The 23,587-nt window shown below is 42.6% G+C and overlaps 1 protein-coding gene across 1 annotated transcript in view; it reads left to right on the forward strand.

Moving 5' to 3' along the window:
• The window catches only part of DIP2C (disco interacting protein 2 homolog C), a 173,695-nt gene that overhangs the window by 64,206 nt on the left and 85,902 nt on the right, over window positions 1–23,587 (forward strand). Inside the window, exons 10-14 of the mRNA XM_023761777.1 lie at window positions 5,002–5,093; window positions 16,287–16,397; window positions 21,119–21,241; window positions 21,557–21,666; window positions 21,831–21,907. Coding sequence (XP_023617545.1) covers window positions 5,002–5,093; window positions 16,287–16,397; window positions 21,119–21,241; window positions 21,557–21,666; window positions 21,831–21,907 — 513 coding nt within the window. The remainder of the gene's footprint in view (window positions 1–5,001; window positions 5,094–16,286; window positions 16,398–21,118; window positions 21,242–21,556; window positions 21,667–21,830; window positions 21,908–23,587) is intronic.

Here is a 23,587-nt window from a genome sequence, read left to right on the forward strand (position 1 = left end):
TTCATAATGTCAGTCATTTTAGCAGCTTGTTTAAAAGTGACTCCATTGTATGTATTCCCTATCTTCACTCCTTTCTTTCTGGATTAGAGTAGTAGATATTTTCTAGCTGAGTGACTTGTACTAAGTCTTTTAACTTCCCTGAGACTTAGTTCCTTTATCTGTACAATCTGGGTTGTCAGACACACCTTGGAAGGCTGCTGAGGATGACATGAATAAAATAGAGGTTCTGTGTAACCTATCGTCATTCTTTCCTCAGTATCCAGATGGAGGACAGTATTTGTTTTTTCCCTTTAAAAAGTTATTAGTAAACTGATGTTACATCTTAAAATTCATACTGTATTAGAATTAGAGCAATGTAATAATTCTATAACATAAATTCAGAATAAGGGTTTACTGAGTCAAAGCAGGTTTATGATACTTGATATGTGTATCAAAATGTCTTCTAAAATATTTTGCCAGTAACATCAAGAATATGTGGGTGTTACTATTTTCCTACAATTTTGTCAGTATATGAGATTTGACTTTTCTCTTGATGTTAGTTTTAATAGGTTCAGATTGTTTCTTCATTATTATTTTAATATATTTAGCTATCTATCCATCCATCCATTCATCTGGCTAATATGCTAATTGTCCTTCCCTGTGTCTGGGTAATGACCTCACATAGCAACGTCCAGCTTCCTCTCCCTAGTGTAGCATATTGTTTAACCTCCACATATTTGTGAATTTTCCAGTTTTCTTGTGATTGATTTGTAATTTTATACCATTGTGGTCAGAAAAGATACTCGATATGATATCAGTCTTCTTAAATTTGTTAAGACTTGTTTTGTGGCCTAACATGTGGTCTACCCTGGAGAATGTGCCATGTGCACTTAGGAAAAATGTGCTATTTTTTTTAATGAAATGTTCTATATATGTGGAAGGGACATTGCGGAGCTTCCGTGCCCTCTCCTAGCACACCACTTTCCCCAAATCTCCATGTGTTCACCAACCTGGAAGCTCTAGAAAGTTTTCTTGTTTCTTGAAGGAACAGGGCATTTATTGAAGGTAGGCATTTATTGCTATTAATTTCCCTCTTAACACTGCTTTTGCTGCATCCCATAAGTTTTAGGATGTTTTATTTCCATTTTCATTATTCTCAAGGTATTTTTTTTTTATTTCTTTGTTGATCCATTGGTTGATCAGTAGCATATTGTTTAACCTCCACATATTTGTGAATTTTCCAGTTTTCTTGTGATTGATTTGTAATTTTATACCATTGTGGTCAGAAAAGATACTCGATATGATATCAGTCTTCTTAAATTTGTTAAGACTTGTTTTGTGGCCTAACATGTGGTCTACCCTGGAGAATGTGCCATGTGCACTTGAGAAAAATGTACTATTTTTTTTTGATGAAATGTTCTATATATGTATCTTAAGTTCATCTTGTCTAATGTGTCTTTAAGGTTGATATTTCCTTAACATGTCTGGATGATCTATTCATTGATGTAAATGGAGTATTATTAAAGTTTCCTAATACTACTATATTGCTGTGTATTTCTCCCTTTAGGTCTATTAACATTTGCTTTATATATTTAGGTATTCCTATGTTGGGTGCATAAATATTTGCAAATGTATTCTCTTGTTGGGTTGACCCTTTTATCATTATGTAACATACTCCTCGTCTCTTATTGCAGTCTTTGTTTTATAATCACTTCTGTCTGATACAGGTATTGCTACTCCAACTTTCTTTTGGTTTCTATTTGCATGAAATATTTTTTTTCTATCCCTTTACTTTCAGTAGTGTATGTCCTTACATTTATCTGAAGTAACTCTCTTATAGGAAGCATATAGATGGGTCGTGTTTGTTTTTATCCATTCAGCCACTCTGTCTTCTCATTGGAGGATTTTGTTCATTTCATTTTAGGGAATTATTGATAGGTATGTACTTATTGCCGTTTTGTTCATTGTTTTCTGGCTGTTTTGTAGTTGTTCTGTTCTTTTCTTCTCTTGCTCTCTTCCTTTGTGATTTGATAACTTCCTTTATTGGTATGCTTAGATTCCTTTCTCATTATCTTTTATTTATCTCCTGTGGGTTTTTGCTTACTGGTTACCATAAGGCTTACATGTAACACCTTATATTTATGATCGTCTATTTTAAAGTTAGGTTGCTTCAAGGTGATAATAACAAGTTTGAATGCATTCTGAAGCTCTACATTTTCATTCCCACATTTTATAATTTTGATGCCACACTTTATATCTTTTCATCTTATATATCCCTTAACTAATTGTTGTAGTAACAGTTATTTTTACTACTTTTGTCTTTTAACCTTCACACTAGCTTTGTAAGTGATTAATGTACAACCTTTACCATATATTTACCTTTACCAGTGAGATTTATAGTTTCTTAGGTTTTAATGTTACTAATTAGTATCCTTTTTTTTTTTTTAGCTTAAGGCAGTCCCCTTAACTTCTTTTTGTAAGGGTGGTTTAGTGCTGATAAACTCGTTTAGCTTGTGCTTCTCTGGTAAACTCTATGAGTCCTTCAATTCTAAATGATAAGTTTCCTGGGTAGAGCATTCTTAATTGGAAGTTTGTTTTCTTCTTTATAAACCAGTCAAGAACTGTTATCTTCTTTAACTGAAATCAGCAACTTTTTCTTTCTTTTTTTAAAAATATGTTTTTATTGATATTTAGAGAAAGAGGAAAGGAGAGGCATAAAGAGATAGAAACATCAATGAGAGAGAAACTTCATCAATCAGCTGCCTTCTACACACTCCTTACTGGGATTGAGCCAGCAACCTGGGCATATGCCCTGACAAGGAATTGAACCAGTGACCTCTTGGTTCCTGTATCGATGCTCAACCACTGAGCAACACGGCCAGGCAGCAACTTTTTCTTTTTCTCTTTGAAAAACATCAAGTATATTTCTTAATTTTGCCAAAAGTGTGTTGCCCTTTTCAAACTCTCTATTATAATCTAGCTTTAAATGAATTTATGGTGATATCAACTTCAATGTTCCAAGCTGAGGATGAAGTTGGTGCTAATTGATTGTAATAGATATTTTCATTTACAACACAACATTTTTCCATTATAAAAAAAACTGATTATAATTGTTTATTCAACTATAATCGCTATTATTGTGCACATTAAAGAGATCTGAGGCACAATATAATAGTGTTTCCTTAAGAAAAAAATTATTCCCTGCGTGATTTATCTTTTTTTTTTTTTTTTGATTAATCCTAGCCCAAGGATATTTTTTCCATTGATTTTTTAGAGAGAATGGAAGGGAGAGGGATGAGGGAGGAAAGGAGGAGGGGGGGAAGGGAGAGGTGTGAGAGAGACATATCGATCAATTGCCTCCCGCACTTGCCCCGACCAAGGCCTGGGATTGACCTGGAACCCAGGTACATGCCCTTGACCGTGACCCTTCAGTGGAAGGGCCAATACTTTACCACTGAGCCACACTGGCCAGGGCCCCCAAGTGATTTGTAATGGTTAGGAATTATATATTTGGGGGGGAATATAATCCCAAAGAAAATACCAAATAATTGTGAAGTAGCCAGTCTTGATGAGAAGGATCTAGGGAGGATGGAGGACGGAGGACGGGGCATGAATAAAACATCATACTGAGTAATTACTTCAAGTCCTCAAGAAGCATGCTAAAATGTATAGCTTCCTCATGACATTAATAAAACAGAGAAACATTTGTTGAGCACATACTGTAAACCAGGAATTAGAAGTATCAAAGATAATTAAACCATTCTCATTCACTACGGTGAGACAATCTGCTAAATCCTGTGGCAGGTAAACAGTTTAATAACCTTAATTGAGTTGTTGCAAAATCCAATATGAAATAAAATCAGATTTTTTAATTCAAAATATATATTGTAAACAAAAACTTTTTAATTTAGCTTTTACATATAAAATAGGAAAAAGATTAAAACAGCGATTTTATTTATAGAAAACAGTTGAAATTGCCCTTAACTTTATTATACTGTTATTGAATTAATAGAACTTCTAACACTTTACTTCTGAAAGCTCTTAGACGCTGAAGTTGTAAAAGATTTTTAAAAAAATTTTTTTTTAATTGATGAGGGAGAGAGAAACATCAGTGTGAGAGAGAAACATTGATCAGCTGCTTCCCATCAGGCCCAAACCAGGGATCAAACCTGCAACCTGGGTATGTGAACCCACCACCTTTGGTGTATGGGACAATGCTAAAACCAACTGAGCCTCACCAGCCAGGGCTTTGAAAGACTTTTATGTGTCCAAGAGCTCATGTTAGATTTTTAAAGTCATATTTGTTACATCTCAGACCATTGACTATTGCCTTGATGATGCTGCAGGAAAGTCTGGCACTGGGGTGAAGGGATTTAAAATCTGCAAGTTCTTCAAAGCTGGTCATTCTTTTAGAAGTGTTTTATTAATCTTGCTTTGTGTTCATTGTTTTTGGAGCTCAGATCTTTAAAATAATACAAAATATTTAGCAGTATCTGTATCTAAGGTCAATGATTACTCTCCTAAAACCCGGAAGCTAGAAATATTTGAAGTTGAGAAACGCAGGACTTGAGGAGGGAGAGGGGTCAGGCCCTGTCTTACATACCCTTTACATCCATTACAGTCACACAAGACAGGAGTCATTAACAGAGGAAATGTGTGTCATTTTTGCACAACGTAATTTAGCTGTAACACACTATTGCCGTGGTCTTTGCCCTGCTTTGCTCCCCAGAAATTTTCCCCACAACTTCTGTGATAATTAAAATTTTCAATGACTTTGCTGTTGGCACTTTGCACTCTAAGAGTATCTGTATTTGCACTGTATTCCAGTGTTCAGGCTTCTCAGCTTTGCTGGGTCAGAGTTACTAGCTTTTATTTCCCATTTTGATTCCAGGGACTCTATATAACTTACTGGAAGACTTAACATGAAAAAGTAATATTTTCTATATAATTTAATGTGCACATTATACACAGCTGAAAAGTCATTTGTCCAATTATTTGTGGCTTTATAATTTGTGTTGATAGGCAAACTCTGGACAAGAAGTATGAAGGTTGCTTACAACATTCTGCATAAATTAGGTACAAAGCAAGAACCGATGGTGCGACCTGGAGATAGGGTAAGTGCAATTTAATTTATTGCATCTCCAAAACACATTGTCTTATGTGGAAAAGATGCCCACTGTTGTAAAGTTGGAGAGTCCAGTGTCACCTAAAACTGACACAACTAAATAAGACTTTCTTTAAAAAAACAACATATTTTAATGATTTCAGAGAGGAAAGGACGGGGAAAGAGAGATAGAAACATCAATAATGAGAGAGAATCACTGATTGACTGCCGCCTGCATGCCCCACCCTGGGGATGGAGCCCACAAACCATGCATGTTCCCTGACTGGGCATTGAACCGTGACCTCCCAGATCATAGGTCAACGCTCAACCACTGAGCCATGCTGGCCGGACAATAAGACTTTCTTAACATTTACTCTGAACAAGGATCAATTATTTAACAAATAATTTACTCTTGAGCAACTCAGTGGGCTTAACTAGAGTACTTCTCACATTCTATCCATGAGTTCACATGGACTTGAGAAGTTAAGTCTCAAAATCAGATGCAGGCCCAGAACTAGTAAGTGGCATAGTCAGCACTCATATCCATTTCCGTCTGACCCCAAAGCTTGTGTCATATATTGTCTCCTATTTTGAAAAACACTGAACCATCTACTTGAGCATGCAGGACAATTATATTTAAAACTTTTTTTTTACATAAGTCAGTGAGATCGACAATCTTGGCAGCAAACTGCTAGTACCATTCCTTCCCCACTATTAAATTTATTGATATTGGCTATCTTTCACTGAAAAGCAAATTTTTATTCTTACTGAGCAATCTGATAAGTTACAGAGGACAGATATTGGTATTTCCATTTCAGTGTTACACTCACAGTAGGTAATAATCTTGTCCAAGCTTTACACCGTGATTTAGATGTGGGGCTGGATATAGAACCCAGCTTTCTTGCTTTTTTTTAATATGCTGCTATGTACTTTAGATGCCATAAGATTGGATTATCTTACCTGCACCCAAAGGACTCCAAATAAATTTTATAAAAATATCATTCTAAATTACCATAACCCAACAAAAAATAAGCTATGATTTACTTCAGAGATATTATAAAGACACTAAAGGCCCAGTGCACAAATTCGTGCACTGGTGGGGTTCCTTGGCCTGGCCGGTGATCGGGACCAATTGGGGTCGTCTCGCCCAGTCCCGATCGGGGCCGGCCGGGGGGAGAGGTTGGCGGGCCATGGGAGGTTGGCTGTGGGAGTGCACTGACCACCAAGGGGCAGCTCCTACATTGAGCGTCTGCCCCCTGGTGGTCAGTGAGTGTGATAGTGACCGGTTGACTGGTTGTTCGGTGAAGCAGTCATAATGATCACTTAGGCTTTTTTATAGGTAGATAGCCCATTATAGGGAATTTTTTACAAGAGTGCTGCCACCTGCACCCTGATTCTGTGGGGTAGACTATCTAGATTCTTTCCAGATTTTTATTGAACAGGTTTGGCCTTTAGCTTGTCACTTGGAGGCCTCATACTTATTATAAAACTTATTACAAAGGTGCAGTAATCAAAATAGTGTGGTACTGACATAAAGACAGGCATAAAACAATGAAATAGAGAGCCCAGAAATAAATCCTCACACATATGGTCAAATGATTTTCAAGAAGAATGCTAGACATTAAATGGGGAAAGGATAGTTTATTCAATAAGTGGTGCAGGGGAACCCGGATATCTACAAGCAAAAAAAGTTATTTAATCATTATAATACATATAAAAAATTAATTCAAAATATATCGAAGACCTAAACATAAGAGCCAGAACTTTTAGAATAAAACATAGGGGGAAATCATCATGACATTGAATTTGGCAGTGATTTATTGGATGTGACATCAAAAGGCCAGATTAAAAAAAAAAAAAGATAAATTGGTCTTCATCAAAATAATAAAAAAACTTTTGTGCACCAAAGGGCACTATTAAAAAGGCAACATAAAAAATGAGAGAAAATGTTTGCAAATTATATGTTTCATAAGTGATTAGTACCCAGAATAGACAGTATAAAGAACTCCTACAGTTCAGCAATAATAGCAACTAAAAAAAAAATCAGAAAGAATATATGCACCCCTGTGTTCATAGTAGCATTATTTACAATAGCTAAGATCTGGAAACAGCCCAAGTGCTCATCAGTAGATGAGTAGATTAAAAAACTGTGGTACATTTACACAATGGAATACTATGCAGCTGTAAAAAAGAAGGATCTCTTACCCGGTGAGATAGTATGGAGGGACCTGGGAAGTATTATGCTAAGTGAAATACGCCAGTCAGAGAAAAGCAAATATCCCATGATCTCACTTACATGTGGAATCTAATGAACAAAACAAACAAACAAACAAAATAGGTCTAGAGAAATGGAAGCATGCAACAGACTGATGAATTAGAGGTAGGGGGACGGGAGAGGAGAGAGTAACCAAAGAACTTATATGCATAGGTGCATAACGCATGGACACAGACAATAGTGTGGTGAAGGCCTGGGGAAGGGACAGGAGTGGGGAAGAAGGGGTCAGTAGGGGGAAAAGGGAACATCTGTAATACTTGCAACAAAACAGATACTTTTTAAATAAATGGGCAAAGGACTTGAATAGACATTTCTCTAGAGAAGATTTACAAATGGCCAATAAGCACATGAAAAGATGCTCAGCATCACCAATCGTCAGGGAAATGTACATTAAAACCACAATGAAATACCACCTATACCCATTTGAATGGCTGCTATCAAAAATAGAAAATAAGTGTTGGCAAGAATGTGAAGAAATTGGAAACCTTGTGCATCGTAGTAGGAATATACAGTATAGTGGTTTCTTAAAAAATTAAACATAGAATTACCATATCATCCAATAATTCTTCATTTTCAAAAGAATTGAAAGCAGGAACTTGAATAGATATTTTTACACCAATGTTCATAGCAGCATTATTGATAAAATCCAAGAGGTGAATGTAACTGAAGTGTCCATACATACATGAATGAATAACAAAATGTGGAATATATGTACAATGGAATATTATTCAGCCTTAAAAAGGAAGGAAATTTGGGCAGTGCTACAACATGGATGAACCCTGAGGACATTCTGTTAAGTGGAATAAACCGGTCGTAAAAGGGTAGATATCATATGATTCCACATATATGAAGTACTTAAAGTAGTTAAATTTATAGAGACAGAAGAATGATGGTTACCAGGAGCTGGGAAAGGCGCATGGGGAATTATTATTTAATGGGGATAGAGAAGAGCAAAAAGTTCGGGAGACGGATGATGGTGATGGTTACACAACAATGTGAATGTATTAAAATCTACAGAATTGTACATTTGAAGATAGTAGAGATGAACTATGTTCTACATAGGGTGTCCCAAAAAAACCACACACACGCTTTGAATAATTATAAAGGCAGTGTTTATTAAAATACATTTAATTTTCAAAATTGAGCTATCAGCTGTTCCAGTGTGTATATTTTAGTCTCCCTATCTATACTATTGGTTATACTAATACCCTTAGTATTTTTTTTAAAAAATTTTTTATAGTATTGCCTGCAGATTCTTAAAGTTCCCTTATAATTACAAAATAAACCACATCTGTTCAGCTAAGATGTTTATAGGAATATGATGGGAGGAGAGTACAGTTTGATAGATTAAAATATGTAAAGGAATTTTTAAAAAATATATTTTATTGATTTTTTACAGAGACGAAGGGAGAGGGATAGAGAGTTAGAAACATTGATGAGCGAGAAACATCAGTCAGCTGCCTCCTGCACGCCCCCTACTGGGGATGTGCCTGCAGCCAAGGTACATGCCCTTGACCAGAATCGAACCCGGGACCCTTGAGTCTGCAGGCTGGCACTCTATCCACTGAGCCAAACCAGTTAGAGCTAAAGGAATTTTTTTTGTTAGTGGCTGGTTTGTGTTGTATGAGGGGGACTACTTTTCTAAGTTATTCTTTGAAAATTATTTATGTGGCGTTGACGTGGCCAGGATGTTGGATGGGGAGATGGCTGCCCCGTCAGGCTGGTGGGGGGTGGGGGGGAGCCCAGAGAAGAGTTTGAGATCTTGGACCCGAGCCTGGGGGCCGGAGGTCCTGCAGTGTGGGGAGGCCGGGGCGGGGGCGGGCGGCCGGGGAGGGCTGGTGGGCGCACATCCTGACCCGGGCACGCAGGACCACGGCAGCCGCGCAGAAGAAAGGAAGACAGCAGTGTCTTGCACAAAAGCCATGAACAACAATATCAGCGTTGTGGGCAGTAAAAATACAAATAGTTAACCAAGCAGACCCACAGATTTGCAAGTGCAATGAGCAGCCATGCCAAACTCGAGGGGTGATGACAGAATGGACCCATTGTTCATGAACCTGTGAAAGAAGGAGGCAGAGCAGACAAGTGACATGTACCCAACCGCTGGGCACGGGAGCCCTGATGAGGGCCCCAGAGGGGCTGCGTTGGGCTCTCGCCAGCCTCTGCCCAGTGCTGCAAGGGCCAGGACTGCGTGACCCTGTGGGGGGCAGGAGTGCGGTCAAGTGTGGCAAAGGTGTGGGTCCCTGGAGGGCGAGGTGTACCACTAACCCCAGAAACAACAGCCTCCTCTCCACCACACCCAGCGAGGCTGAGGGCGGTGGGATTCCTCGAAATGCTACCTGGGGTGAAATGCTACCTGCTCTAAGCCCACCATAGGAACTTCAGACTTTTTTTTTTGTTTCAAAAAATCGTTCCCAACACCAAGGACACACTGGGGTCAAAGCCCCTCTTAGGAGCTTGGCTGGCCCCGCCCCCTCCACAGGGTCACCATGGAAACGTGGCTAGGGAGATGCCCGCCTTCCACACTCCACATTCCACATGGCAGCTGTGAGAGAGTAAGATGGGTTCCAGCTCTAACCGGCTGGAGATGAAAGGGTGAAGGGATGAGGAAGCGGCATCCGGTGCTGAACTGGCGTGGGAGCCTAACCGAGAAGGTGCTGAAGATCTGGCATCCTGAAGATCAGGACAACCTCAATATAATGGAAATGAACCAGGGGACACAAATCCTGAAACTGCCTGAAGTGCTGAGATCCCGGAGGCTGAAGTCGGGCTCCAGTGGCCAGAGAAAAACCATTCAGTTTTCCCTGGACTCCAATGAAGAGGAAACCACAGCCCCCAGGAGCCAGGATAGCAGCACTGCCAGCTCCAGGACCTCAGTGCTGCTGAGGGCCAAGGCACCAAGCAGGAAGTCCGTGACGCCGAGGTCCAGAGAGGCCACCAGGACCGCGCTGCTGAGGTCGGCCACGTCCACCCGGGCAGCGGTGCCGGTGCCGCCCAAGCCTGACCCAGTCAGTATCCAGGTGAGCTGGGACCCACGCGGGTTCTGGGCAATGGACACGAGTACTAAGCTCAGACCCCAGGAACCAGGAATACTTCCCACAAGGGAGGACTCCAGTAGTCCCCCTCCATCATATTTTCGTTTAATAAGTGATTTTTTGAAGCCAGAGAAACCAACCAAGGCAGCAGTGGGGCTTATAAAAAAGACAGTAGAAGTGATGAAGTTAGACCACCAAATAAGAGAAACTAAAATCCAGCAAAAAATGGTAACGGAGGAAGCTGCATTCCTACTCAATGAAAAGTTACCTGTCCAGGCTGGCACTACAGTCCTGCTAGCAAACCTGACCAACAAAGCTAAGGAGTACAGAAAAGAAATTGAAAATCAGTGGCACACCTATGCACAAGTAAGTGGTGAGATCTCACCAACGAAACAAGAATTAGCCTCCAAATATGCCAAACAAACTTCAGAGTTTAAAACGGCACAGCTCTTGGGGAAGGAAACCCTGGAATACAGTTTGAAGCAGCAGTTGGAGGCAGTGAGGGACATGTCACAGGTAAGGGAGAAACAGCAGAAAGAATTGCAGGCATTACAGGAGAAGCTAAAGAAAGCCCGAGCTAAGACAGCTGCAAAGGCCCAGGCCCGGTACCTCCAGGAAAAAGCATTACTGGAGAAGCAACTGAATGAACCAGCCGTGGGCATGTTGGGAAAGAGAGAAGAAAAGGAACTAAAAAGGAAGGTCTGGGCCTTAGAAGTGGCAGCAGAGAAGCGTGCTTCTGAGTTGCAGCGCCTCCGAGCAGAGGAGGAGGAATCACACCAGGAGGTAGAACAGCAGCCCCCCATGGACAAGACCCCCCAGAGCTGGTTAAAGCTTCAGAAGCAGCATCTGCAGAAACATTGGTCTGTAAAGCGCATACCAGAGAGGCCAGTACTCCAGCCCGTTGCTCCAGGACCACCACAGGCTGCTCCAGGACCACCACAGGCTGCTCCAGGACCACCACAGGCTGCTCCAGGACCACCACAGGCTGCTCCAAGGAGCAGAAGAAGAAGTTCTTCCCTAGCCACTGAATCGAATCAGTCCACATTACTTTCTAGATTGTCACAGATTCAGTAAGGACTGGAGCAAGTATTCCTAGGTGCTGCCTAAACCTGGTTAAGAAGGTTTTTAGACCTCATCGCCACTGTAAAATACCCATCGTGATATGTTAGTGTGAAGGATTAGGCGCTTTTTTACAGCGGAACTGCTAGATATTTGTGCTACCAGCCTCCCTTCATTAGGATTTTCTTTAATTAGCTCCTGTTAGTAAGCAGGGTGTTCCTCAAGTCTTCAGACAACCTAACACCATTTGCCAAACACTCATACATGAAACCAAGTTGAGGAAACCACCTTGAGGAAGTGAGAGGAAAACAGTTGTGTGATTTATGTCATCTAGCTGAAGCAGATTTCTTTATAAAGCACGTTTAAGGATAGCATCTCAGATTGACTTTATATAGTGCTTTCTGCTCTTTAACCAGCCAATATCGGTGTTCCCTCATTCCTTTTGGCCAATTCAACACAAATGCAAAATGTTTTTAAATTTTTTTAAAAGAAATTTGTGCCAAGTAGGCACAAATGACCAGGTCGCCCCTTCTATAGTTTGCTCATGAGTGAGAAGGTATTCATCAAGATCAATAAATGCTAGGCAGAACAACCTTTTATCTGAGGCAGCCCTTACAGTTTTAACTTTCAGTAAATTGAAAAGGGAAGATAGAGGGGACATATATTACCTCAACTCTTTTGAAGTATTTTTCTATGAAGAAATACCTTTACAATGAATAAGGTGGCTGAATGCCTCTGTTTGTTTTGTCTGTTCGTTTTTAAAGTATCAAAAGAAAAATTTTAAATATTTGGATGACTTTTTAGAGTCTTGTGCTATCTCTTTCTGTAGCAACACCCTAAATTCTAAGATGACAACATTACTTAATGTTAACTATAGTAAGTACTTTAGCTTCAGGTCCCCTATTACATTTTCATACTGTATGCACTTAATAGTGCATGAAATAGCTTTTGTAATTAACATGTGCCATATATTTATGCTATTTAATAGAACTGGGAACAGTAATTTAAATTAGTATAGACTTTAGGGTAATTTTTTTACATTTATGACATATTGATGGTTAAACCAGTGGTTTATTTGAATGCTGAGTTCTAGTACAGAAATATAATCCTATATGTCAACATTCTTTTCTATGGGGAAATATAATCAACTGTATATTTTCTGGAAATTGTCAGTAATGAAAAACTTCAAAATAACTTTATTGAACTTTATTTTATTTATGTGTAAAATGAATTCCTTTAAATTGCATTACAAAAGGACTCTACCTCAATGTGCCTTTAACTTCTAGCTTTAACAATTTTTCTGTTAAATATTCCTTATTTAATAAAAATTTTGTTATTAAAAAATAAAAGCCTACTTGGATTTCATATTGTATTTATGTGGCTAGTATCTGGCATGTGTGTATAAATATTTATTAAATAAGCATACAGGAGTAAAGTATTCAATAATTACCTTCTGTTGCAATAAATAGGATTCTTGGAAAATCATCTTTGGATGAACATTTAGTCCTTAGCATAAAAATTATAGATACTTTTCATGTGGGTAATCCTATTAATGCAGTTTGGGGAGTACCTTCTTGGGCTTTGAGAAGGGCATTGAAGTACCTAAGCTGCCTAGGTTTCAGGATGTTGTAGGAGGAGCTAAGACTTATCACATGAGAAGCCTGCCTTCAAGGAGCTTGCAGTCTTTAAAAAAAAAAACCAGACGTATTGTTCATTAGCTTTTCTATAAATTGGAAAGGGATACAGGTCCCCAAAAGAGATTGTGATTGACACACCTGTGAACTGTTTGGGAAGGAGAGATCTCTTTCATTTGGGATCTGAGAAGTTTTGTAGCTCCAAGGAAGAGCATGTGAAAGAACTGGGGGTGGGGGAACAGAATGTGTTGTGCTGAAAAAGACAAGCCAGGCATGTACACAGTAGGGTTGAGTGTGGGAACAAGATGGAATCGGCTTAACAAAATTTAAATCTTAGCAAACACTAGGATGGGTTCCCGCCTCTTGCTTTATTGATACCTGTTCTGAGTCTGTGGATAATTAGGTGCAATGAAATCGCAAAGGAATACATAGAGAATCAAATGAATGGAAACCATGTGGGTTTATGATATCTTTGGAATCACTGTGAAGAGTCCACAAAACAGGACTTGTGACTGATCAGATATTAAAGGAAAACTTAATGAGAATGATAAAAGTATAAACTTCCCTTCCTTAAAAAATTTTTTTGAAAAAAATATATATCATTTTTTATTCTAAAAGAGCCTTTGGGTATTTGACCCTTTTCTGTTCATTATTTTAATATGATTGAGAGCTTATACTGTGCAGTTTTATATTCTGCTTTTATTCACTTTACGTTAATACAATATTTCATCCTATCTTAACACAACTGTGCAAGGTTATATAAATGGCATTATCAGCATAAGTTTTAGTGATAGAGCAGGGGATTTTAAATCCTAGATCAAGTTGACCTTCCTTTGAGCAGAGCTGGGATGGCAGCTAAACTCAAACCTCAGAAACGTAATTGCTGCACAATCCAGCTCAGAAGGATGACACCTTCTTTCTCTCTGTTCTCTGCTCGTGATGATGACTCGCACCTGCAGAACAGGTAGATTTTAGGGAGAACAGGTCAGTGTGTAACGGGTCCCTTATGAATGGGTGAGACCACCCGTTTCAGATGGAGCTTCAGCGTGTTCTGCTTTTGTGTTTGATCAGCTTCCTTAAACATTTTGGTCTATGTCAGGGAAAGAAGTCATGCGGCGGTGGTAGCCTGGAAGATTCACAAACATTTAATAGAATATTCTTGCTTCGCCAGATCCAGATCTGAAGACAGATCAACTCTCAGCCTACCAGCCGAGGGCAGAACACCGGAAGCTAATGCGCACCTCAGATAGATTTCAAAAATAATTGGTTGTGCTTTGTGTGCATAGACATACATTCCTCCTTGAAAGTCCTATTGCTGGTAGCCGGCTGCAACAAAAAGATTACTATTTTATTAATTATTTCACAGGATTTCTCAAAATTCATTAGTAGTGCAGATGGCTTTTAATGGCCTTTCAGTTTTTTGTCTCTCATTTAGATGATTTTAGTAAACCTCAGGAATTTCATAGAGAAAGAAAATGTTCCCAAACTTAATTTTGTTCCCACCAGCCATCCTGTGTTACTACATTGCCAACATGGCCAAAGTTAAGATACCGCTTTATCGGTTTGCGGCTGCATCCGAGTCCTTTTATGTGGCCCTGTCTCTAGATATTGAAATAGAGTGTTTTATACAACTGTTTATGACAAAACTACTAACTTCTAGTTAGGACATTTTTTAAAGAAAAAATTGTGTAAGTTTTGGAGTATGCTAGTGCAAAAATGATGCGCATGTGATAAGTCATGGGATGTATGTGCTTTGAAAACACTGAACTTGTCAGGAAGAATATCGCCGATGCTGCGGCAGCACGTGAGAGGGACTCGTGTTAGAACAAAGCAAAGTCCTGGAGAGCATAGTGGAGGATCCAGAAACAGGACTTGGTCTGTTACAACCTGCGACCCTAAAGCAGGCTTTCAATGCAAGAGACTAGGATGGGCTACTCCAAAAGGAGCGTTGGGGTGGCTGGAGGGCAAGGCTAAGTTCAATGAGCTGCACTGCAGACACTAGGTTCTAGGATGAGCTCCAGATGAATTTAAATCAGATGAAATATTTTTAAAATGAGAGGTGGTAAGGGAAAAATTTGACAAATTTACATAAAACATTAAATGCACCAAGAAAAAATAAAACAATTATCTCGAGAAGTCTTTGTACCAAATATAAGAGTTAATACTATCCGATATGTTTAAAATTCATCCAAATTTTAGGCGCATTGTCAAAACACAAACAGATAAGTAGGCAAGGGAAATGAAAAGCAGTTCGTCTGAGGACAGGGACTTACAAGCGATCACATGGAAAACTGCGCATCACTCAGATACTCTAAGGCAGTGATGGCGACCCTTTTGAGCTCGGCGTGTCAGCATTTTGAAAAACCCTAACTTAACTCTGGTGCCGTGTCACATATAGAAATTTTTTGATATTTGCAACCATAGTAAAACAAAGACTTCTATTTTTGATATTTATTTTATATATTTAAATGCCATTTAACAAAGAAAAATCAACCAAAAAAATGAGTTCACGTGTCACCTCTGACACGTGTGTCAGGTTTGCCATCACTGCTCTAAGGACTATAAGAAAACATATTGCAGTCATACTATCCATTATTTGGTTATTTGGATGGTAATTTAAATTAACCTGGCTTTTAGAACATTTACCACAAGCTAAGATATAGGTTCTAGTGTTCTCGTTTTTCAGATGAGACAACTAAGGCTTAGAGGAGCTAAAATTGTTCCTGAGATCCCAGCGTTAAACCTGATCCCGGTCTGAATAGAGTCCCGTGAGGGTCCAGCTGCCAGCCCAGGACGCTGGTGAGGAAGTGCCCGCGTTCAGCCGTAATTGTGAAGACTCCAAGGAGTTTTGTATAAAGCCAGTGGAAAACAGAACAGTGTGTGCACCATAGTTTCTTCTACATAAAAATATGTCAGCGTGGAAGATAAGATTTTAAAACGATAGTTGTATTCTGGTACAGTATTATAGATGACTTGGTAATATGTTTGTGTTTCATATGAATTAAAGGAAAAGTATATAATACTTAGTAAAATGTGTCTGCCTAAAATGCATTTTTAAGTAGGGCACCTAATTTTTGTTCCAGCATTGGTTCTTACTGGGAATGTGAACCTCAATATCTGTGGCAGCTTACATCTTTCATGATATTTTCAAAGCCATGTTAACAGGAAGTCCTTCACCCCCCCCACCCCCGTCTGTCCAGGTGGCGCTGGTGTTCCCCAACAACGACCCTGCTGCATCCATGGTGGCCTTCTACGGCTGCCTGCTGGCTGAGGTCGTTCCTGTGCCCATAGAAGTCCCACTCACGAGAAAGGTAAGGCCCGCGCTGTTTCATTAAAGCCTGCTAATGGGAATGGCAGGCTCGGCTACACTGGAACATTCTCTCATGAGGTCAGAATGTGCAGACAGCTCATTTAAAATGGCTTTTCGTCTCAGCAGGGTGTGGATCAAGAGGTTTTCCTTGTTTCTGAGGCTGTCAGGTTTTCAGCAGTTAGCTCAGTGAAGGGGACAGTAACCTCACGCTCGGCTCAGCTGCCGGGTTAGCAGGAACAGTGTCTCCGAGGCAGAGCTTCTGTGCACTGTAACACCATTGAGCCGAGTAATCTGTCACTAAAGCAAGTGTCTGAGTGTCTTGTTCCTCAGCTTCATTACACTGGAAATTGGGTAAATGACATTTTTTTTATTTCGAGGGGGGGCAGTTGTTGCTTTCATTCAGATGTTTGGACATTATCAAGTCCCTGGTGCAGATACAGTTTATGAGATCTTATTCCATAATTAGAATAAGTAGCTAATCTCATTCTTATAATGATAGCGTGGTCCAGTATAAGAAGGAACGTTGTGCTGTCCTGCACATCGGTGTATGTTTTTTCGTCCAGCTCAATGACTTGCTCTCCATACTCCAGAGCTATGGTAACTGGAGGGAGAAAGATAAAGGAAGGAAGCCCTACAGGGTTGACACTGGTGGCCACCAAAGACAGATGGTCTGATGTTGTCCAAAGAGTCGCATCTGGAAGCCACGGAGTGGTCCCCTCTGACACACAGGCTCCTTGACTTCAGAACATGACATTTGTTGTCTTAGAGAACTTCTCTTCATTTTAAATAAAAGAACCATTGGCTCAGGTACAGTTGAGAAGAGGGTAGGATGTACACATGAGCATAGGTGATGACAAGTTCTGCTCCCACTGGACTCGTTTTAAAATAATGGGCCTAATGTGAACCAAATTTTCTGAATCCTGAATGTTGCTTATTGAACCTGACTGAACAGTCTAGTCCCATGTACCTTTATTTATTCTCTCTTCTAAATCTTGGGGTCAGTGTTCCTGCGATGTTTGGCATGGAGAAGAGTGTCCACATATCTGTGCCAGGACAGGCCTCGAGTGGTCACAGCAGATCTGGAAAAGCCTGCCACCAGGACCCTCTCGAGGTGGCTGAGCTGGTCTGGTAAGGCCAGCCATCAGCATAAATCTGTCAGCCGGTGATTTAGGCTGAGCCAGAATTTCTCCTTCGTGGACACAGGCTCTGCCACGGGCATGTGAGTCTGACAGGAAAATAGCAAGGCCTTCAGGATGGGGGTCAAAGGTGAATATTCTAAGTAGGATAGAACCAGGGACAGGATGGGCTCTGTGGACTGCAGGAGTCAGCCAGCCAGGGCCAGCCCCTCAGCATTCACTTCCTCCCCTTGGAATTCTAACTCACCGGCCATTTGTTTGCCATAGTAAAGGTTTTCAAATACCCCATTAAAATGAAATATCTCTGAAAGGGGTAACATCAATGACCATCACATTTTTACAACCTCCCTATGGTCAGTCCCAGAATCTCTTCCTCAGGAAATCAGAAGTGATAAGGAGACCATGAGAACCAGGCCTTGTCAGGAGGGACATGGGCTGCCCTGGGCGACCATCAGCCAGCCAAAGTATAAGTGCATGAACTGATGTCACCCACATGGGGGTCTGCGTGTGTGTGTGTGTGTGTGTGTGTGTGTGTGTGTGTGTGTTTGGGGTGAGACCAGATTTGCCAAACGCTGATAGATATCGGAGCTGGATGAATAGGTTCATGGGCTTTCTTTTTCCTTTTCTCTATATTTGTATGTGTGCTTGGAAGTTTCCATTATAAATAAAAAGTTAGAAGCTAATTGGCAAAATATACATATATATTAATGACAAGTTCATCTTAGTTTTGATAAGTAGAATGTCTTGTGTCCAATTTCTTTGCTCCACCTGGTTCCATGGCCGTGGGTCATCTTTAAGCACGTGGGTATGAGCATTTTGTGTTGACTCGGCCTCTGCATCCCTCTCTCCATCATGCTGTTCATTATTGTTTGTTTCACCTCCTGAGAGCTAACCAGCCATTAGTTGGTGATTTGGGTGGGCAAGAATGGAATTGGATAAACTAACTGTAACTAGTTGTTGTGGGGCCACAAATAAAAATGAGTTCAAGAGAGAGGCTTACCATGAACTTACCTCTTCTTTATTAGAGAGAGAATCCTTTTTATGGGTGTGATTGATGGTTGCTGGTGAAGAGACTGACATGGGACTGGGGTTGATGATGGTCAAGTGACGTGTCCACATGGCCTGTCTGACGCTTGAGGAGTTACTTGTCAGAGAGGCAGTGGTGAGGCGAGACTTCTAGGAAGTGACATAATTAGTCAACTCTCTACATATTGGAGAAAAATTGAAAGCAAGAGGAAGGTTTGAATTCAGGTGAGGTCCATTTTTTCCCTTGGCAGCTAAAGAATCATTACTGAGGTTTTGTGATGGGAGAGCTGACTATCCTTGACAGCAGAGCTCTTGAGAGGAAGGCCCTAGCCAAGTGGCCCCCCGCAGACCAGAGTACCTTCACTCCCAGGGAAAGGGCGCAGAGAACATGTCACGGCAGGAGAGCACACTGGGAGGGGTATCGTCACATTCTTCCTGAGTCTGCTGATGGCACATCAGGCCAGGAGGCAGGTTTACGAGGCCCGGTGTGAGAGCACCATGTGGCAGCTGCACAGGGCACGTCCAACCTTCTTGTCCTTGTCCTGAGAGTCCAGGTGGAGACACAGCTTTGACATTGTGTGTTGAGTGTCTCTATATGCGAGGCTCTGGTCTAGGCTCTGAGTTGAAGCGTGTGTTTGCTCAGGGGTCTTGGTGCATGAAAGAGATGCCCAGGCTGCCCTGAGAGCCGGTGATGGGGTCTCATCTCAGCACACTGGGGTGCGGCTGGCAGAGCTGTTCTGTGAAGTTGACATTTGATTGGAGCTCTCAGTAGGAATTGTCCAGATGATGAGGACAAGAAGGTCCTTCCGGACAAAGAGAGAGCAGACGTGAAGTCTGAATTTTGTGCTGAACTGTGGCATCCTGATCCCAGTTACTCTTTCCCACTTGGTCTCTCGTCAGTTCTGTATTTTAGGTGTCTTTTCATGTTTGTGATTCTATTATTTTAGAAATCAAATCATGAGCAGATGATTGGAAAGACAGGGTTCAGGGGACATCATGCCTCCGCTGGGAGTGCCAGGATCAGCATGTGTGCCCTCGGCATGGGCACCAGCCCTTGGCAGGTCAGGGCAGGTAGTCGCTGGCACGCTCACTCCCAGTCCCTCTTGCTGTAGACAGTCTAGCCAACTTACACTCACAAAGGAACACCTTCCTGCTATTGATCCTGATCTTGGAATCTGTCTCCCCTCCCTGCTTCGTGATCATGGTGTTTGGCGATGGGATAGCCAAGTTCACATTGAAGTGACTGGTTATAATTGTGCTTGAAATAGCATTGCTTGAAGGAAACGTCCTGTGAGCAGCCCCGAAAGGGACCGTCACTGTCCCCGGGTGCCAAACCTGTCCCCGCTCAGGGCTGCACAGGTGTCGGGGGTTGTCTGTGCACAGTCCCATGGAGAGAGATGTGCTTTTCCCTGCGAGATTTCATCTACAATAAGAAAAGTGGCAACTGTTCACTTGAAAGACTACAGTTTTAAGATGCCAACTCTGTTGATTTTACTCAGGGGAAAACACCACATGGTCTCACATTTTTCTTAGCGAGGCGCAGACAGGCAGAGTGACAGGTAGCCAGGTCCTGGCCCACTGACAGGCTTGCTGGTTGTCCGGGGGTTCAGGCAGAGTCCAGTGGGAATGAACACAGCTCCAGGATCAGGACCTGCAGCCTCTTACTTACCCGGAAGAGCTGACGGATGTGGCTCCTGCTTTGTTCTTTGGTCCCACTCATCCCCACGCTGCCATCTTGTTTCAGTATCAGACGTGCAGTCTGGGCTCTAGCCATGCGGCTCCTGCACAGTGTGAGTCACAGCTGGTGTGGCAGGTGGGAGGAAAGAACTCCAAGTGACCTGACTCCTCACAGGGAAGCTGACGCAACGAGCAACAAAACCCCCAGGGCTGGCGGTTCCCGTGGCTGCACCACCGCCAGCAGCTGCTCAGATGCCGTGTTCCCAAGTCGGCGCTGGTCATTCGGAGGCTCCCAGTGCTGTGTGACCAGAGTCAATGTCGGACATGTGTAATGCATGTTCTTATTTCCTGAGACAGTGGTGCTCATGGCGGGGAAAGGTGACCAGTCTCCATTTCTTTGGTAGATGTAATCAAATATGGCAGAGCCCTTTGCTCTGAGTGTTTAAAACCAGGCGGTCGGTAATTATTCAGTATGAAGACATTTTCTTGGACTCTTTCCGTTCCCCCCAATACTTATGGCCTACAGTGTCGTCCACAGAACTGAGGGTCTTTATGAGACCCACTTGGTGCCAGCCCCCCGTTGAGTACTTACTTGTGCTCTCCTGGTTGATCGCTGGCAGCAGACCTGTGAGATGGCTCTGCCTTTCGCCCCACGGTGCAGATGAGGAAAGTGAGGCCGTGCGGGCTCGCCACCCCATTCAGAGCCACGCAGCTAGCAAGCAGCAGCCTGGGCTCCAGCCCCAGTTCTGCAGAGGCCAGACTGTGCCGAAACCGTGGGTTGTCCAGGGAGGTTCGTTCCATCCGGAACCCAGGGTGAGGCCTTGTTTTGCCAGGAGTGCCACTGTCATCTCGTCTCCGTGCCTCTTCTGTCGCCCTCTCCCAGGACGCAGGAAGCCAGCAGATCGGCTTCCTGCTTGGCAGCTGTGGGGTTACCGTTGCCTTGACCAGCGACGCCTGCCACAAAGGACTGCCGAAGAGCCCGACGGGGAGATCCCGCAGTTCAAAGGTAAGACAGTGCTGAGTGCCGTGTTGGGAGGCGGGCTCTTCCCTGGGAAAGATGGTACTACATGGAATCAGTTCCAGAGTATACGATTTCCACACGCACATGTCTCAGGCAACACATTACATGTTCTCTGCCTCCCCTGCGGCGTGATTTCACCGGCAGTGGCTTTTGCACTGCGGATGTTGTCCTTGACTTGACAGAAACACCAGAGGTTCCCCCTAGCATGTGGTGGTGTGAAGCATAGCCATGAATGGGGAGGTGATTCCACACTTTTCTGGGAAATGCTCACCTAAAAAGAATTTGTCCTTTATTTCCAAGGTTGGCCAAAGCTATTATGGTTTGTCACGGAGTCAAAACATCTCTCTAAACCTCCTCGAGACTGGTTCCCACACATCAAAGATGCAAATAATGACACCGCATATATCGAGGTAAGTCACTGGGTGTGGGTTTCGGGACTGAGTCCCCGCGGTTCCCATAGTTACACAGCTCCAGGACCCAGAAGAGCTGATGGATGTGGCTCCTGCTTTGTTCTTTGGTCCCACTCACCCCATGTTGTCATCTCGTTTCAGTATAAGTTGTCATCTCGTTTCAGTATAAGACGTGCAAGGACAAGGATTGCACTGCTGACCCACTGCCAGGCTCTGACACAGGCGTGTGGCTACACAGAAGGTATGGTGTGTGTGTGTGGGGGGAGCCTCTGGGACCCTCCCTGCAGGACCCTGACTCCGGACCTTGGCCTGTGAGATGCGTGTTGACCAGTCAAGGGACTGTGTTGTTCCCACTAGTCACCATAAGAGGCGCGTTAAGTTTGCGCCCAACTCAAGTGCAGGTTAATGTGGGTTAGATAGTATCTCAGCTCTGGCTGCCCTAACAAATCCCACGTCCTGGGGCTTGAACAGCAGACATTTGTTTGCCACGGTGCTGGCTGGAAGTCTGAGATGAGGACGCTGTCAAGGTTGGTTCCTGATGGTGAGTACCTCTTCCTGGCAGGCAGCACCATCTCTCTGTCCTCACGCGGCCTTCCCTCTGTGCACGTGGAGAGAGCGAGAGATGTGGTGTCTCTTCCTCTTCTCACAAGGACACCGGCCCTATTGGATCAGGTCCTACCCTTTGACCCTTAGTGGTCCCATCTCCAAATTCAGTCACTCTGGGCTTAGGGCTTCCACCTATGAACTTGAAGGGACCCTACTAAGGCCGTAACAGATCATTAATACCATATGTATTCATCTCGGGCGGCACTTCAGAATCTCTCTGAAAGCATTACAAATGTCCCATGTTTGGCTCACCCCTACCGACTGAATCGAGTTTCTGGGCATGGGTTCGATGAGCTCCAGGGGTGGGCTACGCAGTTGAGACCAGTTGTGTTTACAATGTACAGGATAGTCATGGAGGCAACAGATAGGATGACCAGAGGGAACTGGTATCAGTACTGACCTGGGATCCTAGAAGGTCAGACCAGATACCAGTTAACCCTCTGGCCGGAGCCTCTGTGCCAGGGGCCCTGTGATGGGGATGTGCCTGAGGAAGCTGGTGGTCACGTTGCTCCACTCTAACCTGAAATACTTTACTTTTTCTGGTGTTTCGTCGTTGTTGTTGTTCTGTTATTTCTCTCTCTCTCCCCTTCCTTCTGGTAGTCTCCCTTTTAGAAAAAAAATTCATTTAACTCGTGAGATGTGCTGCTGATTTTTGTTCCTGAGCTAGTTTCCAGGACATTTTCACACATGGTCTCTAATTATTACCACCCTACTCACCAGTGTTTTCCATTTTAATTCAACATTCCTTACAACCTCCTGACCCATTTCCTTGCCCTAATCAGAGGTCCAAGGTTGTCACTCTTGTGAGGTCGGAGAGAGGAAAAGTAAATATATTTGCTCCTTATTTCTCGATTTAAAAAATATTTGTATAACATGGAATAGAGACTGTTACCTTTGAGCATGTTTATTTTGAAAGCCCCTCGGCCCATCCTTTCTGAAAGGGGGTCAGGCACAGAGTGAGGAACCTTTGGCAAGCATCTCCAGAGCAAACAAGTAGAAATGGAAGACGGGGCATCAGTCAGTGCCCGGGGCTCAACACTGGGCGGCCTTGGGCAGAGGTGTAGGCAGCTGGGCCCCCTGCCCTGGCCAGTAGACAGATGTGACTTCAAGAGGAATGGTCATGGTGTCGCTGGCAGCTGGCTTTCCAGCTTGGCTTCCATGTTCCATGTAGTAGTTGTTCCAACCATATCTTTTTAGCTCCTTTTTCTTACCCCCACCTTTAAAAAGCCCCCCATAACTCTTGACTGCTCCCCCATCCTATCCTTCCAAAGCCTCTTCCTCCTTTATCATCCGGCCCCACCCCTGAGATTCTTTG

This window comes from Myotis lucifugus, unplaced genomic scaffold (genome assembly GCF_000147115.1).
Source record: "Myotis lucifugus unplaced genomic scaffold, Myoluc2.0 scaffold_217, whole genome shotgun sequence".
NCBI lineage: Eukaryota > Metazoa > Chordata > Mammalia > Chiroptera > Vespertilionidae > Myotis > Myotis lucifugus.